This window comes from Trichechus manatus, unplaced genomic scaffold, assembly GCF_000243295.1.
Source record: "Trichechus manatus latirostris isolate Lorelei unplaced genomic scaffold, TriManLat1.0 scaffold00008, whole genome shotgun sequence".
NCBI classification, from domain to species: Eukaryota; Metazoa; Chordata; class Mammalia; order Sirenia; family Trichechidae; genus Trichechus; species Trichechus manatus.
Window position 1 is genome coordinate 14,538,686 of NW_004443944.1, and position 26,369 is coordinate 14,565,054.

The following is a 26,369-nucleotide window of genomic DNA, read 5'->3' on the forward strand; positions in this document are numbered from 1 at the left end:
TGTCTCCATTTTCTAAGCTCTATGATCTTCTCATAGTGTTTACCAGCTGTTACTAGTTGAATTGTGTCCCCCCCCAAGAGAGAAATGAAGTTCTAACCCCCAAACCCAACCAAACCAAACCCATTGCCGTCGAGTAGATTCTGACCCATAGCAACCCTAGAGGAAAGAGTAGAACTGCCTCATAGAGTGTCCAAGGAGCGGCTAGTGGATTCGAACTGCTGACCTTTTGGTTAGCAGCCATATCACTTAATTTTGAAATAGGGTCTTTGCAGGTGTAATTACTTAACACGATGTCATACTGGAGGAGGGTGGGCCCTAATCTCTTTATGACTGGGGTCCTTATAAGAGGAGAAGAGACAGGGAGAGAACACCATGTGAAGAAAGAAGCTGCCACAAGCCAAGGGACACCTTGGACTACCAGAAGCTGGAAGAGGCAGCTCTTCTCCTAGAGCCTCTGAAAGGAGCATGACCCTGCTGATAAACCCTGATTTTGAACTTCTGGCCTCCAAAACTGAGAGAACATAGGTTTCTGTTGTTTTAAGCCACCTAGGTTATGGTGGCACAGTGGTTAAGAACTACGGCTGCTCACCAAAAGATCATCCGTTCGTATCCACCAGTCACTCCTTGGAAACCCTATGGGGCAGTTCTACTCTGTCCTATAGCGTCACTATAAGTAGGAATCAACTCGATGGCAATGGGTTTTAGGTTATGGTACTTTATTACGGCAGCCCTAGGAAAATAATACACCATCTTCTCTCCTGAATTCTAGGTTTTCAGTGCACCCTACTTCTATTTTACTTTCTTTCTGATAAGGAGACACGAAGCTCTTTGAGGGCAGGGGCTGTATCTGTATTGCTCACAGTTATGCCCCTTAAATCTAACATCAAACCCGGCACACTGTAAGCCTACAGTGAAAATTTCACTCAGAAACAAATAGCATAGAATCCCTGACTGAGTGCTGGGGAGCGTATATACGCAGGTAGTAGTGATAGAATTGTGAGCAAAACACAGTTATATCAATATAGTTCTGCTTATTGACTTCTGGGGGAGAGATTAAATCACATAAACATGTATTTATGGAATGTTTGAAAAAACAGATCTCTGTATCTGTATTATTGACCCCAGCAGATGTTATACATTATATGCACCCATAAGAAACATATAGTATTGGCTGATGTTTTGTTTCCTTTTTTTTATTTTACAGTGTATCTTTTTTTCATTCCACAGTATGTCTTGCAGTTATATAGGCTTATATCATCCTTTTGAACTGACCCATAGCATTCCTCAGTATGAAGACATCATTCCCCTGTTGGTGGACATTTAGAATGTTTCCAGGTTTTTGTTTTTCTTTTTCTTTTGGCATTACAAACAGTGATGCAATAGGTCTCTTTGTTCCTCTGGGATGGATTCTGAGAAATCAAATTGCTGGGTCAGAGAGTAGCTTTTCTCTTTCATTTTTTAATTCTATCCACCTCTGTATTGTTGGAATTCATGTGTTATTTTTCTTTCTAAAAAATACAAAGAGGTAGGTAGATAGCTGTTGGCTGTTACAAAGTAAAGTGCCTAATCATTGTCACATGACCATTATATAATCTGCTAATCTTATGTAATAAAATCTGAAAAGCATGTTCCCGTGATTCCCACATCACCAATCAGAGAAATCCCAGGCTTTCAACTCTCTTTAAAAGATGAGATCTGAGACTTTGGGTCTTTCCGATATGAGATGTCACTGAGTCTCAATGATCACGGTTTCCTACTGGTAAAGCCCTTCTTAAAAATCTCTCTGGTTTCCTTTTTTTTTTTTTTAACACTTTATTGTGGTTTAGGTGAACGTTTACAGAGCAAATTAGTTTCCCATTCACCAGTTTATACATAACTTCTTTTGTGACATTTGGTTGCAACTCCCTGAATGTGTCAGCATTCTCCCTGCTTCCTCCCTGGGTTCCCGTGTCCATTTGCCTGGCTTTCCTGCCCCGACCGTCCTTCTGAACTTTGCTTTGGGGCAAATGTTGCCCTTTAGGTCTTATATAGTTGATTGTTATAAAGTGTACATTCCTCACTGGTGTTGTTGTTCCCTTTATAGGCCAGTCTATTGTTTGGCTGTAAGGTGATCTCTGGGAGTGATTTCAGTTTCAAGTTTGAAGGGTGTCTAAGGGCCAGTCTCTGGGGGTTCCACCGGGCTGTATCAGACCAGTAAGTCTGGTCTTATTTATGAGTTTGAATTTTGTTTTATATTTCTCTCCCACTCTGTCCATGACCTACTATCGTGGTCCCAGACGGAGTGGTCAGTAGTGGTAACCGGGCACCATCCAGTTCTTCTGGTCTCAGGCTAGTGGAGGCCGTGGTTCATATGGTCCATTAGTCCTTTGGACTAATTGAGTCTTTGGTTTTCTTCACTGCTTTGCTCAGACGGGAAGAGACCAATCGTATCAGATGGCTGTTTGTATGCTTTTAAGACCCGTCACTACTCACCAAGGTAGGATTTAGAGCACTGTCTATATGGATTATGATATGCCAATTGACTTAGATGTCCCCCAAGACTATGGTGCCTAGCCCTCAAGCCCAGTGTCTTAGCCCAAGGAGGTGTATGGTTCTGGCTAAGAAGTTTTCATGACTGTGTCCCCTGTGCACACTATTGCAGACATGGGTATATCTGTGGCATGTACACATATATACATACGTGGGTGTACTTCCATAGGCCCTCCCACTCCTGTTCAGTTTACATATCTACCTACGTATCCACTTGTACCTTATTGTTATTACTATTGTTGCAGGATTGTATATATATTGGTATTTGGCGTTGTCTTTTATTCTTGTGTACCTTTCATTGTCTTCCTTGACCTTGATTATGTTGTGCTGACTTCCCCCATATTGTGTATTACCTCCCCCTTCACCAAAGTTAGTACATGTTTACTACCTAGTTAGTGGTCCCCCGCCCCCCATCCCTGGTAAGCATCAAAGAAATGTTTCTGTGTGAAAACCTTTTCTTGACTTTTTATAATCGTGGCCTCATACAATACTTGTCCTTTTGTGATTGGCTTATTTCACTCTCATAATGTCCTCCAGGTTCATCCAGGTTGTGAGGTGTTTTGCAGATTCATCGTTATTCTTTAACATTGCATAGTATTCTGTTGTGTTTATGTACCACAGTTTGTTTCTGGTTTCCCTTCTGGCTGCCACAGAACCACAGAGCTGGAAGGACTTTTTTTTAAAATAATTTATTTTGTTGTTGTTGAGAATATACACAGCAGAACATACACCAATTCAACAGTTTCTACATGTACAATTCAGGAACACTGATTACATTCTTTGAGTTGTGCGACCATTCTCACCCTCCTTTTCTGAGTTGTTCCTCCTCATTAACATAAACTCACTGTCCCCAAAGTTTCCTATCAAATCTTTCGAGTTGCTGTTGTCAATTTAATATCATATATATAGATCTTAAAAGAGCACAATGCTCAAGGAAGACATTCTTTACTAGTTAAGCTAAACTACTGTTTGGTTTTAAGATTCAGAGGCTATTTTTGGTTTAAGGTTTAAAGATTATCTCAGGGCAATAGTTTCAGGGGTTCATCCACCCTCCATGGGTCCAGAAAGCTTAGATTTCATGAGAATTTAAAATTCTGTCCTACATTTCTCCCCTTTTGATCAGGATTTGGCTATAGAATCTTTTATCAAAATGTTCAGTAACAGTAGCCAGGCACCATTCAGTTCTTCTAGTCTCATGGCAAAGGAGGCAATTGTTCATGGAGGCAATTAGCCACACATTCCATTTCCTATTCTTCCTCTGTTGCTCCAGGTGAATAGAGACCAATTGTTGTGCCTTGGATGGCCACTTGCAAGCTTTTAAAACCCCAGGCACTACACCAGGGACAGATTACCCAATATGCAAGGTAAGCATGGCACTTACCTTGCTTACCAGATCATCTGTAGTGAACAATTTCTTATTTTTTCTCCACATCGATGATTCTGCTTCTAGGTATGGCTGGCATCTGTCTTGCTCCTAACACCACAGCACCCTCCTAAAGAATCAAAGCCCTTTTCAAATTTACAATCCCTGCCAGGGATGGATTACCCAGTAAGCGAGGTAAGCACAGGCTTACTTGTGCTTAGTTACTAATCTGTAGTGAACAATTTCATGTTTTTCACATCAGAAATGTGGTGAAAAACCCATGTGAAATTGTTCACTACAGATTAGTAAGTAAGCGCAAGTAAGCCCGTGCTTACCTTGCTTACTGGGTAATCTGCCCCTGCACTACGCAATGGACTAGGAGGTAGAAGAGAAGCACTAAACACATTATTAGGCTAATCAATTAACTGGGATATCCCATGACACCATGACCCTAAACCTCCAAACCAAGGAATCAAATCCCACGAGGTATTTGGTTGTACATAAGCAGCCTCAACAGCTACTCTTTTTTTGGTGTGTGTGTGTCATTGTAAATATATCCATCACACAATTTTGGCCAATTTAATTTTTTACAGGTATACAACTTATTGACAGCAATTGTATTAATTGGCTATGCAACCCTACCCTTAATCAATGCGATTTTTACATCCATGTAAACAGTAACTCAGTACTCCATAAGCAATAACCCCTCTCCTTTTCTTCCTCCCTCCCGCCCCTGGTAACCACTAAAAAACTTTGGTCTTTATACATTTGCCTGTTCTTGTCTTTTTATAGAAGTGAGATCCTACAATATTTGTCCTTTTGTGATTGACTTATTTCACTCAACATAATGTCTTCCAGATCCATCCATATCTGGAAGAACTTTTATTGGCAGCCTCATGTGAAAACACAGTCTTTTAACAGTTACCAAAGGAGAGTTTTGAGTTGTTGCAAAGGCACACAGTTGAGGTGGGACAGTTTTTCTCAGCTGGAACGCCTGTGAATATCATCAGCTGGTAGGTGATTAGGAGAGGGGCTTAAACATAGCTGATAGAGGCTGAAGTACACAAAGACCTGAGTGGCGCTCAGGCAGAACAGATAAATATAGTAATTGCCGCTGTTTGAATAGCAGGTTGCTGGTTCTGTCATCGACTACTCAGACAAGCCGTCGCCCACCAGCTTTTCCCCCATCCTGACTCAGAGTGAATCCTGCAATCAAGGACCATCTGTTAGGGCCCTCCTGATCAGGCATGTGCAAAGGTCAGGGGGAACAGAGATGAGTAAGAAGCTCCAGGTCTATCGGGGGTGTCAGGTTAATTAAAAAAATATATACTCCATCTTGATAAGAGCTGAGAAAATTATGAAGGAGTGTTGTGGGGGCCCAGAGGAAGGAAGGTCTTTGCTTGGAAAAATGAGAAGGCTTCAGAAAGGAAGTGAGGAGTGAGCTGGGGATTGAAGCCAGGAAGGCAAGGAAGGGAAGAGGTGAGGGGAAGGACATCCAGACTGAGGGGACAGCATATACAAAGGCACAGAGGCCAGAAGGATGAAAGTGCAGGGAACCGGGAGCACGTTCCAAGAAAAGAAATTGGCATGGAGTGGGCTCTGAGCCCTCAATAACTCTCCGGGTAAGTCAGAGAGAGAATGAATGCTTCAGTCACAAATACATTCAACAAAGTCTTGAGTATGTGCCAGGCACTGTGCAAGCACTAGAGATTCAGTGGTGAACCGACAAAAGCTGAGTCCTGGGGAGAGTGGCTCAGGGTCAAGGTGGTGGGTGGGACTATGGACAAACTCATGAACAACTAAGCGACAAGCTACCAGGGCTGATGCCATTGTAGACCGTGCGAATACTGCAGGTGCCTGTCAGAAGGTCTCCAAAGCAAGGAGGAGATTATTCTGGAGCGCTCTTCTCCACCCCTGGCTTCCACTTAGGGAAGTCGTGGGCAGAGAGAGGTCATTTCCTTTGATATAACCAGATTTTAAAAACAAAATGTATTTAGGTATGTACTATATGCCAACTACTGTAACAAGCAGTTTACTTACATGAACTCCCTGGGTGGTGCAAACGGTTACTGCTCTGTGAGTCCTTGGCTGCGAATGGAAAGGCTGGAGGTTAGAGTCCACCCAGAGGAACTTCAAATGAAAGGCCTGGCGATCTACTTCCAAAAAATCAGCGATTGAAAACCCTACGGAGCACAGTCTACTGTGACACACATGGGGTCGCCATGAGTCAGAATCGACTGGACAGCAACTGTTTTTTTTTAACATATTAACTCATAAGAACCCTATAAGGCAGGTACTATTATTATTCCATTTTACAGGTGAGAAAACTGAGGCTCAGAAATGTTAATAGCTTGCCCAAGGTCACACAGCTAGTAAGCGGCAGAGCCAGAACTGGGACCCGCGTTCTTAACAGCTGTAACATCCACAGTTCTCTCAAAGTTGGATTCCAGTGTTGCGCGATCTTGGGCATCTCACTTACTTTCTTCGGGCCTCGGTATTTCCGTCTGTAAAATGGGATTGAGGGTTCCGACCCAAAGCTCCTGCTCACGTAGTGGGGAGCGCAGCTCGCGGATCATCTCTACATGGGCCAAGTTCGGGAAGCGCTCTCGCCAACTATGAGCCCCCACCTCTGGGCTCAAGACCAGTTTCCATGACAACCCGACCAGCCACCATCCCGTGGCCTACCGGCGTGCGTCACTTCTGGCCCGTTTATTTCCGGGTGCCAGCCCCAGCCACGGCAGTGACACTTTAGGCCCGAGAGCTGGATTCTACGTCTTCTCTGCTAGCTCCTTTTCCTCTAGCTTCTTCCTCTGCCGTCCGCTCCTCACCACCGACGGACGCGGGAACAGGCCTCTACCCGTGCCCAGCGCGCAGCCGCGGTCCGGCCTCACTCGGACACGCCTCCGAGTAACGTCACTTCCGGGGCGAGTGTTTCCGGGTTACCGCTGGCCCTCGGGTGCTTGTCTCGGTTCCCCCGCAGCCGGCTGGAGCGGCGAGAGCCCAGCCGGGCCCGGCTCCGGCGGCGGCTGCGGCTCCCTCTTCTTCGCCTCGGCCGGGGCGGCCTCGGCGGCAGAGGCAGGGGTGAGTGCGGGTGGCCGCAGGCGGAAACTCCCTCCGGGGCTTTCCCGGGCGGAGGGGGCACCCGGCGCGCCAGGGATAGGGAGCGGGGTCCTAGCGGCCAGAGGGGGTGACGGGCAGGCCCGTCCTTTCGGCGCCTCCGGAGCCTCAATTTGTTCTCAGTAGTCTCACTCCTCCGGGGGCTGTCTCACGGACACCTGGGACCGGCCGAGGGTGGCTCGAGGCAGCTCAGGAGGAGCACTCCGTCTTCGGTGACTAGCCAAGCAGGAGACACCCCGATTCCACGGTGGAGCAGTGACCGCATAGTGGTCGCTAGCGGAGGCTCTGGCGGCAGACCTGGGTTTGTACTGACTGTGTGACCTTGGACAAGTCACTTCATCTTAGGATCCTTAGTTGCTTCATATGTCAAATGGAGGTAAGCCTACTTGCTAAGGCCATAGTGGAGATGAAATGAGATAATACATGTGAAGCACAGTCTCTGGCATACAGTCGGCGTCCAGTAAATGATAGCTGCTGTTACTTTATTCACAAGCCGGTGAGAGGGCCCGAGATTGAAACTGGGTTGTTTTTCATAACTGATGTGGCCCTTCGAGTCCATAGGAATTACCCAAACTGGGAAGCAGCCATCAGCTTCTGTCCCCAAGGAGAGGAAACTGCTTCCTTCAGAGCCCCTCTGAGAGAGACAGCTGCCGCTAGGGAAGCCCGCTTTCAGCACCACGGAGGTTATTTTCGGAGGTTTGGAAGGTCTCTGAATTTCTCTGGAATCTAGTTGGGGTGTGCGGATCCTGTGGTGCTTCCAGCCAGTGGAAGGTACCCTGGATGTGTCTCGGGAGTCCCTGGCTTGGAATGAGTGCGCAGGAGTGGGGTGGAAAAGGTTGCACTGCTTTCCACTTGGTCCTGCTTGGAGGCAGAGGGAACTCTGAGCAGGCTGAAGCTGGATCGGGGATGTGTAAACCTGTGGACTGGGACAACGCTGGGACCAAAACAGCTTCTGCTTGTGCAGGGGGTGGGGGCTTCAAATGCTGCTTGGGGAACTGTTTCTGCTTGAATGGGCCAGCTGAGGTAAAGGCAAGCTAATGCTTTGCTACCCAGAATCATTTAATATGATTCAGTGGAACTTGAAACACCACATCTTTCCTTTGAGATCTTTAAAAATAATAATATAGAAACCACTCTCTCCCTGACTGTGCAATATCTCAGTCTTTTCATTGACTTGCTGTTCAAAGGGGATCAGATTGTAGATACAGGAGGTGCCGACCAGGGCCGTGGGCTCTGGGCACCCGCCTGACGCCGTATTAGGGATGTTCACAGTGCCATTTTTTTTTCCGCCAGACTGGCAGGTCTTGGCGTTCCAATCCTTGGGTTGCTTGGAGAAATTAACAGCTTCTGTCGCTGGGCTGTCTCGGGCTCCCATAACCACGCTGTTTTTGCAGAGAGTGTGTTTTTTGTTGTTCTTGCAGAGTGCTGGGAATAAATTGCTGCCTCTATGCTCAGAAAAGCCACCAGCTATGGCCAGCTACCAGGCAGCCTGTGTTTTCAGAAAATGTATTCAGCAGGGATGATGTCAGCTGCTTCACCACTGGCCGGTCTCTGGCCAGCCTCTTTCCTTGGCCCTTGAGCTTACATCATAAAGAGATTTGTGGCTCTTCCAGCCCCAGTCCGTGTGGGAAGATGTGAATTTTGATACTATAGGAATTTTTAGCACTTATCTATGTTCGCCATGCCACAGAGCATTCCAGTGTAGCAGAGCCCTTTCAAATACAGCTATCCAGCAGATGCAGCAGGACCTCTGTGCTAAAGCAGTGCAGGCAGAGCTGAAGAGTCAGCTCCACTTCTTCCTAGCCTTGTGAGGTACGGCGAGTGACAGGGCCTCTCTTGTTTATCTTAGGGCTGTAGTGTGGATTAAGTTGATTTTCACAGGACAGTTAGCAGAGGGACCTCACATACTAATCTCTTGATAAGTGGAACTAATTGTAATTGCTAATTATGGTAATAAATGAGAGAGCCAGACAACAAATGAAAATTTGAACCCATGTTCAAATCCCAGCTCTGGCCCTTTCATGCTCTGTCCTCTTGGGTAGGTTGCTTAATGGCTGAGCCTTGGTTTCCTCAGGAGGTGTGAGCGTTACACGAGATGATGCTTTTCAAGTGAAAAGTCCAGTACTTAACACATAGTAGGACCTCTGTGTTAGTTTCCTTCTCTCTTTCTCTTCCTTAGTTATCTTTTAGCGTTCTTTTTTTTTTTTTGCCTTTTTCCTCACCTACCTAGGTTGGTTCAAGATTTTTCTTAGATGAGTTTCTCATCCTTCATCTCCTGATTTTAGGATTTGGAACACCAGCTGGGCTGTTTGGATCCCTTTTCCTTGTTTATTGTTTGCCAGCAACAAACAAGGGTGTGGACTCTGGTGCAGTCACACAGAGACAGAGGCTGAGCTGAAGAGCTGACTTGAGGGTGGCTGACTTTGTAAACACCCAGCCCCTTGGTCTCAAGGCTGACTTCCTTGGGGAAAAATCACAGCAGCGTTTAGGAAGCTTGATGTCCCTTTGTTTAAATGGCTCTCAAAAAACAGTCCCCGGGGCCAGAGGCAGGATGGAGGCTTCTCTTAGATAAATAAAAAATGGTAGATGCATATGGGTCCTCATTTAGCAAGGACAGCGATGAGTGTCTTCTCTTGGATTGCAGTGCATTTTTATTTTTTAAGAGAACAGACACAATTTGGTACTAGAGGATAAGCTTTTCTAACTAGAATTGAGGACAGGACTCTTGTCTTCTTGACTGCTGTCCCCTTCCTCCTCATTCCCTGCTGCCCCCAGCTCAGGGCCTGGCACAAGCTAGGCGCTACACACATTTATGCTGCACACAGGAATCATGGGGCGATGGCAGGAGTGTGGGTTTCAAGTCAGAAGGCCAGGCTTGAACTCTTGGGTCCACCTCTGACTAACCCTGAGCTTCCTGTGGCCCATCCTGCTTTCTTTGGAGCCTGTGTTCCTTCTCTCCCCTGGGGAGAAACGGAAGGGTGGCACCATGGATACTCACATCCTCTGCATCATTCATTCCACGTGTTTTATTAGGCACCTGCTACACGCTAGGCTCTGCGTTAGGCATTCTGGTGAACAAGACAGACACGGTCCTTGCCTTTGTGGGGCTTACAGGGTAATGGGGGAAGACAGAGGTGGGAAGCTAGTAAATGAATAACTGAAGATTGTGATTATCCCAGGATAATGGGATCACAAGAGACTGGGAAGGTGTGAGTGACTTTAGCTGGGGTGGCCAGGGATGGGGTGCCTCTGAGGGGTGACATTTGAACTGAGGCCTGACTGATGAGTGTGAGCCAGCTATGGGAAGAATCAGAGGAAGAACATTTCAGGCCAGAGGAATAGCACGTGCAAAGGTCCTGAGCTAGATATGAGCTTGACGTGTTTGAGTTGAACAGACCCGGTCCATGTGGGTGGAGCTTAGGGTGAAGGGGAGACTGCTGTGAGAAGTGAGCAGGGGTCTGGCCATGTAGAGCCTTTGATCTTGGTCAGGAGGTAGAACTTTATCCTAAGTAGGTTTATGTTTTCCTTCAGGTGCTCTTCAGGCATATTTGTTACTGAAGTATTGGGCTCCCTCAGCAGGATGGTAGGGTCAGAGAAGGTGGCGTCTCCATGTCCCTAGTTCTGCACATCCTACTCCTCACTCCATAGTTAGGACCTCCAGGAGTCTCCCAGAAACTTTGGCGAAGCCACACGCATGGCTCTGAGATGAGGATCCTTTTACTGACCTCACAATAGCTGCCAGGATCGTGGGCCTTTAGGACATCCCAGGCTGAACTCAGAATTGGTAGAGGCTTCTCCAGGTCAGTCCCAATTCCACTGCAGCATCTTTTCTCAGCTCCTTGCTGTCTCCCACGGCCAGCAGGTATTTATGAAGCACCTCCTCTGCCCTGGGCACTGTGCTGAGGTTACCCTACCAAGTAAGACGGTCCCCAAGCTGCCCCCATGGAGCTGTGGTCAGGAGAGGCAGGATGGACAGGTGTGAAGATGCCAGTCTACCACCTGATTGGAGAGATTTGCCCCCACTCTCATCTAATCTTCTAGAGCGTGTTTGGCATTTTGGGGTGTAACACCCTTCAAACAACATGTTTCAAGGGCTTGCTTCAAGCCAGTGCTCTGTGAGGCACTTTCTGTACTGATCACCTGTGATCTGCACACCAACTCTGGACTATAGGTCCTATTTTTAACCCCTTTTTCAGATGCAAAAACTGAGGCCCAGAAAGGTTGAGTAATGTGCCTCAGTAACCTGGGGAAGCAGAGCCAGAGTTCACACCCAGGCAGTCTGGCTTCAAATCTTGCGTTTGTAACCCCTACGCTGTGTCGCCTCCCCTGGCCCTGGCGCTGTCTCTCAATGAATCCAGCATTGTGGCATCAAGAATATTGCTGGATCCATATATGTCCTATTAACAAGTAGCTAAACAGACACCCTGGTGGCGCAGTGGTTAAGAGCTCAGCTGCTAACCAAAAGGTCAGCAGTTTGAATCCACCAGCTGCTCCTTGGAAACCCTATGGGGCAGTTCTACTCTCTCCTATAGGGTCACTATGAGTCAGAATCAACTCAGTGGCAACGAGTTGAACAGAGAACAAGACGGCATAAATGTGGTGCGTCCTGGCTCAGAAAACTCCATGTTCCCCTCACAGCAGGGTACTGTAAAATGGTCTTAAAGTAAAGGGGAACGCAGGCCAGATGCAGGTACTTCAAGGCTGATAAAAGCACTACTGGGGGGAGGTCTCTTTTTAAAAATGTAAATATGATCGTGTCCCTCTCCCCTTGCTTTGAACTCTTCAGTGGCATCTTGGCTGATTCAGTGGCTGTTTGAATAAAAATATAAAATTCTAAACATGCTCTTTGAGGCCTCATGGGTCAGGGTCCTGCTTTTGACTGTAGCGTCACCTTTTGTCACTCCGTCTGTGCTCGCTCTACGTAAGCCACACTAGCCGCCCTCTGTTCCCCAAGCTCCCTCCTGCCTCAGGAAAGCAGGGTGCGGTGGTTAAGCACTTGGACTTTGGAGCCAGACCACCTGGGTTCTGGTCTCAGCTCTGCCTCTGAATAGTTCTGTAACCCTGGCCAAGTTTCTTAACATCTCCATGTCTCAGTTTTTACATCTGTATAATGGGGATCTACTAGTACCTCTCTGCTAGTGTTGTTTAAGAAAACTAAACAAGGTAGTATGCATGAAGCGCCTGGAATAGTACCTGGCTTATAGCAGGTGCTCTGAAAGTGTTAGCTTGGGGCCTTGCTCCCTGCTGGTACACCCTTTCCTGGCAAACTCCCCATCCTTCGGGTCTAACTAAAAATCACTGCTTCCGGAAGCCTTTTAAAATTCCCCCCTCTCCCCACAAAACCAGCTTAGGTATCCCTACAGTACATACCCTAAACTTTTTCTTCAGGGGTATTAATCACAGTTTTCATTCGTGAGCTCGACAAAGTCAAGGACCTGACTTGTTTCCACTCTGTCATTACACATAGCACATGTTTGATGAATGTGTTGAACGAATGGGCAGAAAGGGGCCGACGGGGCTGGTGGAGCCTGGCCAGTCCTGCTAGTTGCTGTGCCTCAGCAGGCAGAAGCCGTGAGTAATTCGAGGGATGACGGGCCTATTGTTTCTGCCCTTCCAGAGCACTCTGCTGGTCCAGGCAGGCAGTATGTCAGTGCTTTCAGCAATGTCCCTGCCTCGACCCCAGAAGCCATGGAAGAGATAAGGTAGCCCCTTCCCCAGACCGGATGGGGAAGCCCAGTTCAATGGATACAAAATATAAGGATGACTTATTCCGGAAGTACGTGCAGTTCCACGAGGGCAAAGTGGACGCCCCCACCAGCAGGCAGCAGCCTGGCAGCGATGAGTACCTACGGGTGGCGGCCTCGACCCTGCTCAGCCTGCACAAGGTCGACCCCTTTTATCGATTCCGGCTGATCCAGTTCTACGAGGTGGTGGAGCGCTCCCTGCGCTCCCTGGGCTCCTCCAGCCTGCGGGCCTTGCACTGCGCCTTTAGCCTGCTCGAGACCATGGGCATCAACCTTTTCCTCTACCCGTGGAAGAAAGAGTTCAAAAGCATCAAGGTAAGGCCTAGGGCAGTGCCCTCCACACCTTCCTCCCTGCTCCCCTTGCCCCTTCCCGTCCACCGTGAGTGGGCTTGTGCCAGAAGCACATGCCTCCTGTGCTCTCAGACCCTCTGGCTTCCCCGCTTCCCCCGGGAAAACAACCAGAATGACCCCCGTGGCTCCCCGCCTTACCTGTCTCTCAACCAGGATCCCCACCCCTGGCTGCTCAACTTTTTAAGCCGTGAAGTCAGAAAGGTGGGCAGCACCCAGGTTGTGTAGGGCCCTGTGGGCCAGAGCAAGGGGTGTGGATTGAATCTCAATAAGGCAGTAATGGGACCCGGTTTACATCTGAAAAGGGTCCTTTTGGCTGTTGGATGGGACGTGACTGGAGGGGTATGGGGGTCAGTGAGGAGGCTGTCACTGATGTCCAACAGCCAGGAGGAAATGGGGGCTTAGACTAGCAGTCGAGGAAGAAGGAAGAGGATGGCTTTGAGAGGGGCGGAATCCTGTCTCATTCTGATGGCAGTGATAGCGCAGGAGTGTCCACCAAGTCAGGCCCTTAAGTCTGACATTATTCAGACCTTTGTAGAAATACTAGAAAGGAATATTCTCATTGTTCTTTGGGCATTTGGGCTATAATCCAATCCCCCGTATTCACCCATTTTTGCCCCAGCTCCCTCCTCATACGGAGCAGAGCCTTGGCGCCCCGCGTTCTCTCCACTGAAGAAAGGAGCGGATGTGTGATTTCCCTCACACTAGTGCTCCAGGCTCTCAGTAAACATCAGCTTCTGCCTTCTGTAGTGCGGAGCTGGGAGATCACTCGCTCTCCTTCTCTCCCCACGTGCTCCAGCACAGTCTCTGTTGTGTGTTTCAGAGAGAAAACCCGGCCTCTCTCTCTCTTCTCCCTTCCTTCTCCTAGACCTACACAGGCCCTTTCGTTTATTACGTCAAGTCGACGTTACTAGAGGAGGACATCCGAGCCATCCTGAATTACATGGGCTACATGCCTGAGTTGGGGACTGCGTACAAGCTCAGAGAGCTGGTGGAGACCCTCCAGGTGAAGATGGTCTCCTTCGAGCTCTTTCTGGCCAGGGTGGAGTGTGAGCAGATGCTGGAGATCCACTCACTCGTGAAGGACAAGGGCTACTCTGAACTGGACGTTGTAAGCGAGCGCAAGACCAGTGCTGAGGACGTGCGTGGCTGCTCAGACGCCCTGCGGTGGCGGGCTGAGGGCAGGGAGCACCTGACAGCCTCGATGGCCCGGGTGGCACTCCAGAAGTCGGCCAGCGAGCGGGCAGCCAAGGACTACTACAAGCCCCGTGTGACCAAGTCCTCAAGATCAGTGGACACCTATGACAGCTACTGGGAGAGCAGGAAGCCGCCCCTGAAGGCCTCATTGAGCCTGCGGAAGGAGCCTGTGGCAGCAGACTTGGGGGATGACCTCAAGGACGAGATCATCCGCCCGTCCCCCTCACTCCTGACCATGTCCAGCTCCCCGCACGGCAGCCCGGATGACCTGCCAACTCCTTCCCCCAACAACGGCCTTGGCCTGTTGCGCGGCACATACTTCTCCGCTCAGGATGACGTGGACCTGTATACAGACTCAGAACCTAGGGCCACATACCGCAGGCAGGATGCCTTGCGGCCAGATGTGTGGTTGGTCAGAAACGATGCCCACCCCCCGTACCACAAGCGCGCACCCCCCGCCAAAGAGTCCGCCCTCTCCAAGTGCCAAAGCTGTGGTGTGTCGTGCAGCTCCTCCCTCTGCCAGCGCTGTGACAGCCTGCTCGCCTGTCCCCCCGCCTCCAAGCCCAGCGTTGGCCCCAGCAAGGCCTCCGCCCACGACAGCCTGGCCCACGGGGCATCTCTGCGGGAGAAGTACTCAGGCCAGACTCAGGGCCTCGACCGGCTGCCATACCTCCATTCAAAGTCCAAGCCCTCTGCCATGGCCACCTCCCGCTGTGGCTTCTGTAACCGCCCGGGCGCCACCAACACCTGCACCCAGTGTTCAAAAGTCTCCTGCGACGCCTGCCTCGGCGCCTACCATTACGACCCCTGCTGCAAAAAGAGTGAACTGCACAAGTTCATGCCCAACAACCAGCTGAACTACAAGTCCACCCAGTTCTCCCATCTCGTGTACAGATAGACTCGACCTTGCACCTTCCTGCTACAAGGGCTACACCACTGACCTTTCTGGTTTCACGGTGAGGAGTATTAATGCATTGATCTTGGAAGTAGGGGCCTGCACTTGACCATGTAGGTGCTGGGGGTTCGTGGAGCCGGCTGCACCACGTGGGAGTTCACTTAGCTACCATTGACTAAGATGTTTCAACTGATGGCTGCTTTGTTGTTTGACGAGGGAGAGGGTGGCACTTCCGTTCACAGTCATTTTTGCTAATCCCTCCACTCCTTATTCAGTTGTTTTTTTTTTTTAAGAGGATGTCTATCTCTGGGACTGTCTTCGCCCCTCTTCCTCTCGCCGTGAGGCCAACTTGGACCGGGAAGGGTCCTTCAGGCCGCTTCCAGATGCCCACCTGGAGTGGCGAGCTAGAGGCCTGTTGGCTTGTGAAATGAGCCCTCCTGCCACACTGGGGCCTCTCCAATGGCTTATCCCTTTTCTGCCCCATTTCCAGGACAAGCATCCCCACCTGGACTCCCTGCTCCCCACTTCCCCCAGCCTCTCCGGGCTTGAAAGTCTGCACCGAGTCCAGTATTAGCTGCACGTCATCCTGTTGCCAAGCGCAGCTCATGTTCACCCACGGTGTTTGTGACCTTCCCTCCAAAGCGTTGCCGTGTGGACCTTCCACAGCAGGATGGGCTCTTTTTTCCTTTCTGTTGTTTGCACATGCCCCAATTACAATACTGTAAATAGATATTTTTGAGATTTATTTTTAAATAAATATTCAACTTGCCGTGTGTTTCAAAGTGGTTAAGAAAATTAATTATGTAGCTATTTATAAAGACACCCTGGGTGGTTCTGTCTTCCGAGGGAGGGTCTCACGTCCTTTTGTGTCGTAGCCTCCTCTCACCACAGCCTGAGGGTCGAGTAAAGAGTTTGGGGGCAGAGGAGGACCTGAGACAATGTCCCTTTTTCTTGAGTTGGTGGAGGCCACTCTGTCTTCCCTACAATAACTATCTATACAGCTACCTCCAGCATGCATTTGGGGTGCATGTGGGCGTAGAGGTGAGGCTGTACGCCTGCTGACTAGTGACGCGTCAGGGGCCTCACCATCGGATCTACAGCCCTGGCCACTGGCACTTGCTGAGCGTGAACCTCGCACTCCAAACTCCTTGAGTCTTGTTTCAGAAGGAAAGTCATTTGGGATTCCCTCCACCCCTCCATCTCACTCCTCCTCACCTGTTTCCAGGACTCATCTGCAGCAACCTTTGTGATCTTTTTGCACTAAAAGTGGGCAGAAGTCAGCGTGTGCCCATTAGACAGACACTCAGCTGAGCCTAAATGCTTCCAAACCAGATAGCTCCCCAACTCCTTGCATCAATCACTGACTCCTGGGTTTTCCTTCTGGGGGTACAGGGCAGAGTTTAAAAAGAGAAGAGTTTCCTTGCGAAGTAAGAAAATAATATCTTTTAGCCATAAGTGTCATGTACAGAATGTCACGGGCACTTCCATGGCAGAGGGTTTTCCAGTAGAATGAGGTATTCGGCTCTTGAGCAAATTTAAATATGGTTGAATCCCGAGGCCACTGTTAATTTGCTGATGTTCTCCCAACTCAGCTGAGTGATTTTAAGGTTTTTCAAATCTTACATGGCTCTTTTTTATATATCTGGTAGATTACATGTAGATATACAATGTGTATATAAAGCCGAATTTCAACCAACTTTATTATGAAGACCAGCCCATCCTGGGGCATTCATCCTCGATGTTCTGCCTTTTCACATTTCAGAAGTGTCGATGCCTGTCCTGCTCCTGAGAGCTCTAGTTTTCTAGTATTCCATTTCTCCAGTTTGTTCCTGCGGCACCACACTCTCCCAACCAACCGTGATGCCACGTAACTGACCCAGTGAACAAATGTAGGAATAAGAACTCGGGCTGGGAGAAAAAGTCCGCTGTACATACCATCGCAGAAATACTGTGTTCGTGGACCGGAATAGGAAATGCGACGACCCTGTTCCGTCTTGGTGTATGTCTTATTGTACGAGATTGCTGTGATTGAGATAGTTAAATATATGCTAACTTTAAAATGCAGCTGTTTTGCATTTGATTTCTACCAACAGTTGAAATGTTGAGAGATGATTACAAAATAATAAAGCGTCTTCCATTGTTAAATGCAGTGTTTGGGGTTTTATGTCTCCCTCCCCGCTTCTTTGAAGTTTGGATTGCCAGGCTTTTTGGTTATTTTCTCTCAAGCCTCATTTAGTTCTTTAATCACAGGACTCCAATTTTCTACTCCGTGAAACTGACAAATAATAATAGCCAGCATTTGAAGGCTGATACTGTGCCAGGCACTGTACCTGCTGAGACTTTGTATATGCCTGATTTTATGTAGCTGATTCAGTCATCCTATAAAGCAGGTAAGGAGCCCTGATGACAGAACAGTTAAGTGCTTGGCTGCTAACCGAAAGGCTGGCAGTTCAAACCCACACAGCAGCTCCAAGGGAGGAAGACCTGGCCATCTGCTCCCATGAAGATTACAGGCAAGAAAGCCCTACGGGGCAGTTGTCCTCTGCCACGTGGGGTCACCATAGGTCAGAATCAGCTTGACGGCACCCAACAACATACGGCGGGTGCTGTCAGGATCCCCCTTTTGCAGCTGAGGAAGCAGGCACACAGTCCCGCCATGTTTCCGGTGAGTGGGGCTCTTTACTCTAGGAGAGGGGCTTGGCAGGGGTGAATGATAGGCATTAAATTATGCCCAATGACATGGAAAGATTAATCCCACCTTTGATTCTTTGGATCCATTTCAAGGCCTCAACGAGGAAGCCTCAGTTTAATGCTCTCTAATGAGAAAGCAGGCGTCAGGCTCTGAGCCTTTGGCGCAGAATCTTACCTAGGTTTTCAGTTACTTTCTATTTAGGGCAAGCTGTACTGCTTCTCCATTTACAGCAGTGAGAGGAGATTGCTTTTTAAAATCAATTTAAGGTGATTTTTAAAAACAAGAGTTGACTGAAAGCAAAACGTGGCAGAAATGTCAGTGCTGGTAGAAGAGCAGCTGAGGTTTGGAATCGGGCTGCGCTGCTGACCGCTGCTCTTTTGGCCCCACGAGGGGCATGGCTGTTGGGGAAGAGACTAACCAGGTTTCTCCTTCTCATGCACTGGCTGAATGACTGTCCAGGCCTCGGGCCAGACCAAGGCCACGTGCTGGGTTTGGTTTACACTGTGGCGTAGGAAATAGCATTGCTGTCCTCCACTGCCATCCCTGGGATCTCTCTTCACCAGGACAGTTGCTTCCTAGAGATGAGGACCAGCTCCCTAGAGATGAGGACCAGCTCCCTAGAGATGAGGACCAGCTCCCTCGAGCTGAGACCTCTGAGCAGATTGCTTCATTTGCATATGTAAATGACACACATGTAAACATCATCCGGCCCACCAGCTGTACCACGCCCACCAGCTGTACCATGTTAGTTAGCTCTGCTGCTGGCAGCTCTGAGCCCCAATCTGTGCGCTCCACACGCCTGTGTCTTGGCGGCGGGAGGAGATGAGAGCTGTGGCAGACACTGCTAATCGCACTCTGATCTCACTCAGCCCTTCTTCCTTGGTAAATAGAATCCCTGAGTTTTGGTCAGAGACATGGCCATTGTATGGATTGAATTATGTCCCCCCAAAATACGTGTTGTGAATCCTAACCTCTATGCCTGTGGTTATAATCCCATTTAGGAGTGGGTTGTCTTTCTAGTGTTAACGAGGCAGGATTAGTGTAAGGTATATTTTAAGTCAATCTCTTTTGAGATATAAAAGAGATTATAAAAGCAAGCAGAGCAGAGATGGGCTAAGAGAGATGCCAAGTCACATGAAGACTGCCCAGGAGGAGAAGCTCAAAAGAGACAAGGACTTTCCTCCAAAGCCAGCAGAGAAAGGAAGTCTTCCCCTAGAGCAGGTGCCCTGAATTCAGACTTCTAGCCTCCTAAACTGTAAGAAAATAAATTTGTTTGTTAAAGCCATCCACTTGTGGTATTTCTGTTACAGCAGCACTAAACTAAGAACTTGTTACTGGAAGAGTGGGGTGCTGCTCTAACAGATACCTAAAATGTGGAAGTGGTTTTGGAATTGGGTAATGTGGAGAGGCTGGAAGAATTTTAAGGTGCCTAACGGTAAAAGCCTAGATTGCCTTAAATAGACTGTTGGTAGAATTACAGATGTCAAAGGCAATTCTGGTGAGGGCTCAGAAGGAAGTGAGAGGATACCCGAAGTCTCTATTGTCTTAGAGAATACATATGGTGCCCGCAACAGAATGTTGCTAGAAATGTGGAGTTAAATGTGCTTCTGATGACTTTAAAAGAAAATGATAAACATGTGATGGGACAATGGCGGAATGGTGGTGCTTTTTATGCAGTGGCAAAGAACTTGTCTGAATTATATTCAAATGTTTGGTGGGAAGGTAGAACTTTTAAGTGATGAACTTGGATATCTGGCTGATAAGATTTCTAAGCAAGATCTTAAAGGGCCGCATGGTTTTTCCTTGCTGCTTACAGTAAAATGCGAGAGGTAAGAGATGGACTTAAAAATGAACTGTGCAAAATGAAAACAGAACTTAAAGATTTGGAAAACTCTGCTAAGGACATGGGTTCTAGAATGTTCACTAAGGATATGGCTACACAATCTTTTGTTAAAGAGATTAAGCCTGTGACTGATGGATTTAACCAACTACCAGAGCAGAAAACCCATCAGCTTAGACTGAAGGGGACAGAGAAAGAATGAAAGGAATTCCTCTTGGAATTCTACAGGCAGGAAAGAGGCCAAAGAAGCTACATTTGTTGTCCTCCAAGAAAAGAAAAAGACCATCCCTGGAGCAGCTCAAGGATCAGCAGAGCTGTTGGAAGGAGCACAAGAAGCAGGGCCTTCTTGGTTTCAAAAGGTGGCGCCATGGTCTTGGATCTCAAAGGGTGGGGCTATAGCCTCCTAGGTTTCAAAGAGTTGGATCTTTGCCAACTAGGTTCAAGGCGTGTAGAGCTGCGGTTAAGGTGTGCCAGGGAGATGGGACTGCTGCCCACAGCTGAGAACGTGGGGCTGCCATGCCAAAAGGGCAGAAGAAAGGGGACTGACAGGGCTAACGGGGTGCAATTGCTACTCAGATGGACTAGGAGAATGGGGCTGCCTAAAGCTGAGGGATGAGAGTTGCCATCCCAGAGGGCCTGGAAGGTGGAGCTGAAGCCCAGGGCCAAGGGGCCTCCACCGAGAATCCAGAGGGCATGGCCAACACCCAGAGTCTGGAGGGTGGGACCACTGCCCAGATGGTTTTAGGATTATTTTCAAACCTTGAGAGCTAATGTAATTTGCTCTGCTGGGTTTTGGACTTGCTTGTGCTTGTTATCCCTTCTTTCCCTCCCATTTCTCCCATTTGTAACAGAAATGTCTACCTGTGCCTGTTCCACTACTGTACTTCAGAAACAGATAACTTGTATTCTAGATTTCACAGGTTCACAGATGAAGAGGAATGTTGCCCCAGGATGGCATACGCCTAAAGTCTCAACTGTATTTGATTTAGATGAATCAGAAGATGCAATTTTGGACTTGGAGTGGATTTAAGACTTTTGGGATGATGTGATGGGATGAATGTGTTTTGCATGTGGCAAGAACATAAATTTTGGGGAGCCAAAGGGTAGAATGTTATGGATTGAATTATGCCCCCCCCCCAAAAAAAAATATGTGTTGTAAATCCTAATTTCTATGCATGTGGTTATAATCACATTTGGGAATGGGTTGTCTTTGTTATGTTAATGAGGCAGGATTGTGTAGGGTATATCTTGAGACAATCTCTTTTGAGATATAAAAGAGATTAAACCAGCCAGCAGAATAGAGATGGGGGAAAGAGAGATGTGAAGCCACATGAAGACTTTCCAGAAGCAGAAGCTGAAGAGACAAGGACCTTCCTCCAGAGCCAACACAGAAAGAAAGCCTTCTGCTAGAGCTGGCACTCTGAATTCAGACTTCTAGCCTCCTAAACTGTGAAAAAATAAATTTGTTTGTTAAAGCCATCCACTTGTGGTATTTCCGTTATAGCAGCACTATATAACCAAGACAGCATCCAGAATAAAGACTGCATTTTCCAGCCTCCCCTTCTGCCAGGTGTGGCCATACAACCAAGTCTGATCCCTGGGATGGAAAAGTGCTTTGTGTGACTTCTACAAAGGGCAAGCTCCCTTCTTCTCACCCTGCTCTTCCTGGCTGGAGAGGCTGTGGTACAGAAGATGGAGCAGCCATCTGAAAAACTGATGGGGAGAAACTGATGGGGAGCCAAGTGAAGGGGATGTGGGACAACAAGCTGGAAGGAGCCTGGGTCCCTGGTGCTTAGGAATCACGGTTTCAAACGGTTCTTCCCCGTTCAGTCATGGCCGAGGAAGTGAAATGGGAACGGACCCTAATTTTAAGAATCTAAAACGGAACGATAACTGCAGTGGGAAAAATAACAGGTCGAAGCCCTGCTAGAAACCTAATTCTCCTTCTTAGAAAACAGGCAGTGTATGCACTGCATAGCAACCAAATCTCTTGCCCATTGGATTTTGAGCAGTGTTGGAAACAGCGATGCCCCACTCAAAAATGGCAGCTGATGCTCCGCTTTGAATGTGTGTTGCTCTCCACAGTCCTGCCGGTAATCGAATCTCATGCATCAGACTCCTGAAAGGGCTCACTATGCCTTTTCTGAGTCTCCCATTCCAGGGCCATAATTTTTCCCATTCCAGTCACCGTTCCAGATCACCCAGAATGTAAAAATTCGGATCTGTTCCAGTTTTGCTTTGTCGGCCATGACTGAACCGGTTCAAACCAGTTCGAAGCCCTGTTAGCAGTGTTCTTTACGAAAAAACAGAAAACATATATAAGCAACAAGATTTTTTAAATTTCCCATAATCAAAGAGAACCTAAGTTAGAACTTGATATCCTTCCAGATTTTCTTCCTAGGTATTTACACAGTTTAAAGGCTAATGCTATATATGTTGTTTCGAAATCTGCTTTTCTAACTTCATGTAGTTGTATCAGTTAGGATTATTTTTGCCACAACAGGAAATCCAATCAGAAGTGGTATAAACAATAGGGACACATATTGCCTCATATAATGAGATCTGGGGGAAGGGCAGTTCTGGGAGTTGTTAATTCACTGGTGCAACAGTGTCATTAAGAACACACAGGATGAAGAAAGTCCTAGTGATCTGCTTCCAAAAAGCCAGCCATTGAAAACCCTATGGAGCACAGTTCTACTCAGACACACATGGGGTTGCCATGAGTCAGAACTGACTTGATGGCAACTGGTTTTTATTTATTTATTCATTTCCCATGTTTTAACATTAAAAAACAAAAAGACAGGCCACTGGAGAAGATAGCACTGAGCCACATCAAATTCTAACTGCATCAAATTCTAACTATCACATTTGGTGAGTCCAATGCCTCACACATAATAAAAGCTTTTGACCTGGGGGAGTGGGGAAAGAACCCATGGGCTGTCTTTCTCTCCACTCTGCATGTTGTTGAAGTCTTCCCTCGTGGTGTCAGAATAGCTGCAGCAAGTCCAAGCCCTACATCCTCATATAATGGGAGGCAAAGGCCAGGAAATGGGAAGAGGATGCTTCCCTTCCTTGAGTATCTTGAGAGTGAGGAAACATTTCTTCATCATTCTACCTGAATTGGGTCATAGGCCCATTCCTCGGCCAATCACAAGCACAGGGAGTGAAACGGCCAGGAATAGCCCGGACTGGGAATGGGCCCAGTTACCCTTTGAAGCATATGGTCACCTGTTACACAAACAAAATGGGTTCTCTTAGCAAAGATGACGGGGCACAGGGAAGAAATGGCAGCTGGGTGGGCAAGCAATAGGTCTGCCACATTAGGGATCAGTGGGTATGTGAGTAGTATGTGTACGCTAAATCTGCTAAAATTTCTATTTCTTGATTCATTTTTAGTCATTTTGATACCTCAAGCTATAAAAAGGAGGTGAAATTCTTGTCTTTCTAAAGGTGGCGAGATGCTGGCCTAATATGTCATGAACAAATTTTTTTCCACATTCTTTAATAGGTGGCAAATATTCTATCATTATTTATCTCACCAATCCCCTATCGATGGACAAAGAGACTGTTTTCTATTTTTCCTCATTACAAATATTACCAGGATGACCATTTTTGGAGTCAAATTTTTGTGCACATTCATTACAGCCTTAAAGTAAATTCCTGTGACTGGAATTGCTGGGTCAAAACAGATGGACACTTTTGGGCTTTTGATAGGTGTTCACCATGTTGGCCTCCACAGAGTTTGAACCAGCTGGCCCTCTCACCAGCAGCTCATCTTTGCCACAAAATCAACCAACTACATTGTTGTGGCCTTTTCTTGGTAAGCAAAGACCTAGTGTCTTCCTCCATCTGCATAAGCATTTCAGCTAACAGCTGTCTGTGTGCACAGAGGGTTCCTGGTCCCTTCTGTCCCAAGGACCAGGCTGGCCCTGACTGATGCTAAAGTCCCAGGCCTCCTGGACGACCTCCCTAGGCAGGGTGTGTGTGGCTGATGCCTGCCTGCTCTCCTGCAGGTCCGTAAATATTCATGAAGAGGACCTTCACTTAGGGGAAACTTACTGTCGGCAGGGCATTCGTCCTCTGACTCCCTCTGCCCTTCAGGGGTTGATATGAAGATTGTCTTTGATCTACAGAAAATAATATTGAGGCTCAGAGAGGTGAGGTAACTTGCTCAAGGGCACACAGGGAACAAGACTCCTGGCTCACACTGAGCCCTTGGGCCTCCTGTTTCCAGTCCTGTTTGGGGGTTCCGGTGGCCTTGGCTGTGGTCCTGCCTTTTCATTTGCCTCACTGTGACCAGGAGCAGTTCACAGAGTTAGCAAATCTCAGGAGGGGTCTAAGGCAAGCTCTGGGGTGGGATTCACCCCCAGCAGCCTCTGCTGAAAGCCCCTCAGGGCCGGCGAACAACTTACAGGGACAACTTTCTGGGCCTCAGTTTTGCCATCTTTAAAATGGGGGTTTGACTAGAATGCCTCCTGAGGTCCAGATCTAAGTGAATTCTAAAGTAGCCCTACTCACAGATCCTGCTGGCCTGAGATAAACTGGGCAAATCACTGCAGAGAGCACATTGGTCTAGTCATTCCACTTCTAGGATTCTCCCTCAGATGTAACTGCACGAGCGTGCACGGCTCTGTGCCCAAAGAGCTCCATGCAGCATCACTCGTAATGGCGAAAACCTGGAGACAGGTGTCCATGCTGTGTCTGCCACTGTGAGGGAATATGCTTTGTAGCTGCTGTTTATGTGGAATGATCTCGAAGCTGTATTGTTAAAGGAAAAACAGAAACTAGATATAGTCCATCGTTTATGTAAAAACATGTATATACGCGTTTTTTGTAAATACCTGCATTATCCCAAAGGATCCACAAGAGCATCTGGCTTCTGGGGAGGGAAACAGGCTGGAAGATGGGTAGCGATTACTTTACACAGTACACCCATTTTCACAAAGTCAGTTAAAGAAGAGAGCACCCAGCCCCAGCTCTCAGCCCCCAGGCGCTGTTGGCCTTGGCTGGCCTGGATCCCTCTGCACAGGCCAAGCCCCTCATGTTCCTCTGGGTTCTGAAGGTCTCTGGGCCAGAAGCAGAGGGCCTCATAGTTTATTCTGGGGAAAGCAAGGAGTCCCAGAGGGCCTTGCTCCATCAGCCAGACTAAGGTCAAGGGCAATGGGACCACCCTCCAGGCCAGCTTCATTTCCCCATAGCTCTCCTGTGGGCTGTGGGGGGCTCACCTTTGACCCTCCCCCCTCAACTTTCTGCCCTCTAGGGAAAATACTTCCTCCTCTGTTGCTCCCCACCACCCAGAGAGCTTTTTCTACGACTTGTGAAGAGAGGGTTGAAACGAGAATGAATGAAAGCACCCAGTTCCCTCTGTGGCACCTGCTGCTCAGAATCTAGCCCCCATCCCTCCTCTACTGATAAATCAGGTGACGCCGTGCTCAGCAAAACCCCACTTCCCAGCCTTCCCTGCAGTCAGGGGTGGCCTGGGGAAACTGCTTTGTATTCGCCAGAGTTCCCATCATCCGTCTCCCTGCCTGAGGCCGAGTGTCAGTCACGTTTTGTCATCACGCTGCAGTTTCTATTATGGCAGGAACACTTCTATGAACTCAGGTCTCTACAGTAAGTGGGACAGTGGCTGCCTTGAGCATTGTGCTCTTTTAAAGAACTATATGGAATCAAACTGACAACAGCAACCTGAAAGAAGAGACAGGAAACTTCGGGGCAGTGAGTTTATGTTAATGGGGGAAGAACAACTCAGAAAAGTCGGGAGAGAATGGTCGCACAAGTTGAAGAATATAACCAACGTCACTGAATTGTACATGCAGGACTTGGTGAATGTTCTGCTGTGTATATTCTCAACAACAAAAAATAAATTATTGGGAAAAAAACAGAAAAACACCAACAATGGGAGCTGAGAGGCACCTGTGTCTTCTTCACACAGCCCTTGCTTCCCTCCGTGTTCCCTGCCGACCCAGTTTGGAGCCCTGGTTCAGGTAGGGGTGGGATGTGATTTGTTCCTCTTCTTTCTTTGGCTGTAGAATGGGGTGGGGAGCTAAAGTGCAGGGTTGGGAAGGACCAAAGAGGCCCATTCTTGCCTCCTTGCCAGAACGGCCCTGGGCCTGGGGTCAGGATGGGCTCTCCTGCCGGGTTTTGTTTTCATATCATGTGTATTTTTTGGTTGGTGCTGTTACCATAAGCAGCTTTGGATGCCTTTGGAAGTATGTGGGGATATAAATAAACCAGTGTCCAAGGCTTCCCACAGCTAATTCTAGCAGAGGGTGTGTGGGCAGTGTGGGTCCAGAGGGCAAAGGCCCCCAGGGGCTGACATGAATCCCAGGGAGGGAGACCAGCCCAGCCCTGAAGACTCACCATTTGAGAACAGAACTAGAGTCTTCAGGAAGAGGGGCTCCTAGCCACTGTGAGGAAGAGCAGCAGTGGGCCGGGCGGGACCCACGCTCTGAGACCCTCTGCTCGACCTCACAAAGTGCTCCTCACTAAGCGGCAGAGGCGGGCTCTGACCTAGGCTTGCCTCACCCAAAGCTGGGCTGCTAACCACTGTACTTCACTGGGGACACGTCCGCGGCTGGCTGACAGGGAGGCTGGGTAGTGTGTGGCGCACAGCCAAGCTCGGGAAGCATGACCAATGTGTT

General features: G+C 48.2%; 1 protein-coding gene across 2 annotated transcripts; it reads left to right on the plus strand.

Annotated features, from left to right (window-relative positions):
* Positions 1-6,963: 6,963 nt before the first annotated feature.
* On the plus strand, positions 6,964-15,427 carry SPATA2 (spermatogenesis associated 2). 2 transcript variants are annotated; one of them, XM_023743024.1, is made up of 3 exons: positions 6,964-7,385; positions 12,627-13,068; positions 13,970-15,427. In XM_023743024.1, exons 2-3 carry the CDS (start codon positions 12,733-12,735, stop codon positions 15,194-15,196), a joined length of 1,563 nt encoding a protein of 520 aa, XP_023598792.1. In that variant the 5' UTR covers positions 6,964-7,385; positions 12,627-12,732; the 3' UTR covers positions 15,197-15,427. The 2 variants fall into 2 exon arrangements, with proteins under 2 accessions (XP_023598792.1, XP_004370310.1); XM_004370253.2 differs by lacking the exon at positions 6,964-7,385 and having other exon boundaries at positions 11,537-13,068.
* Positions 15,428-26,369: the final 10,942 nt, after the last annotated feature.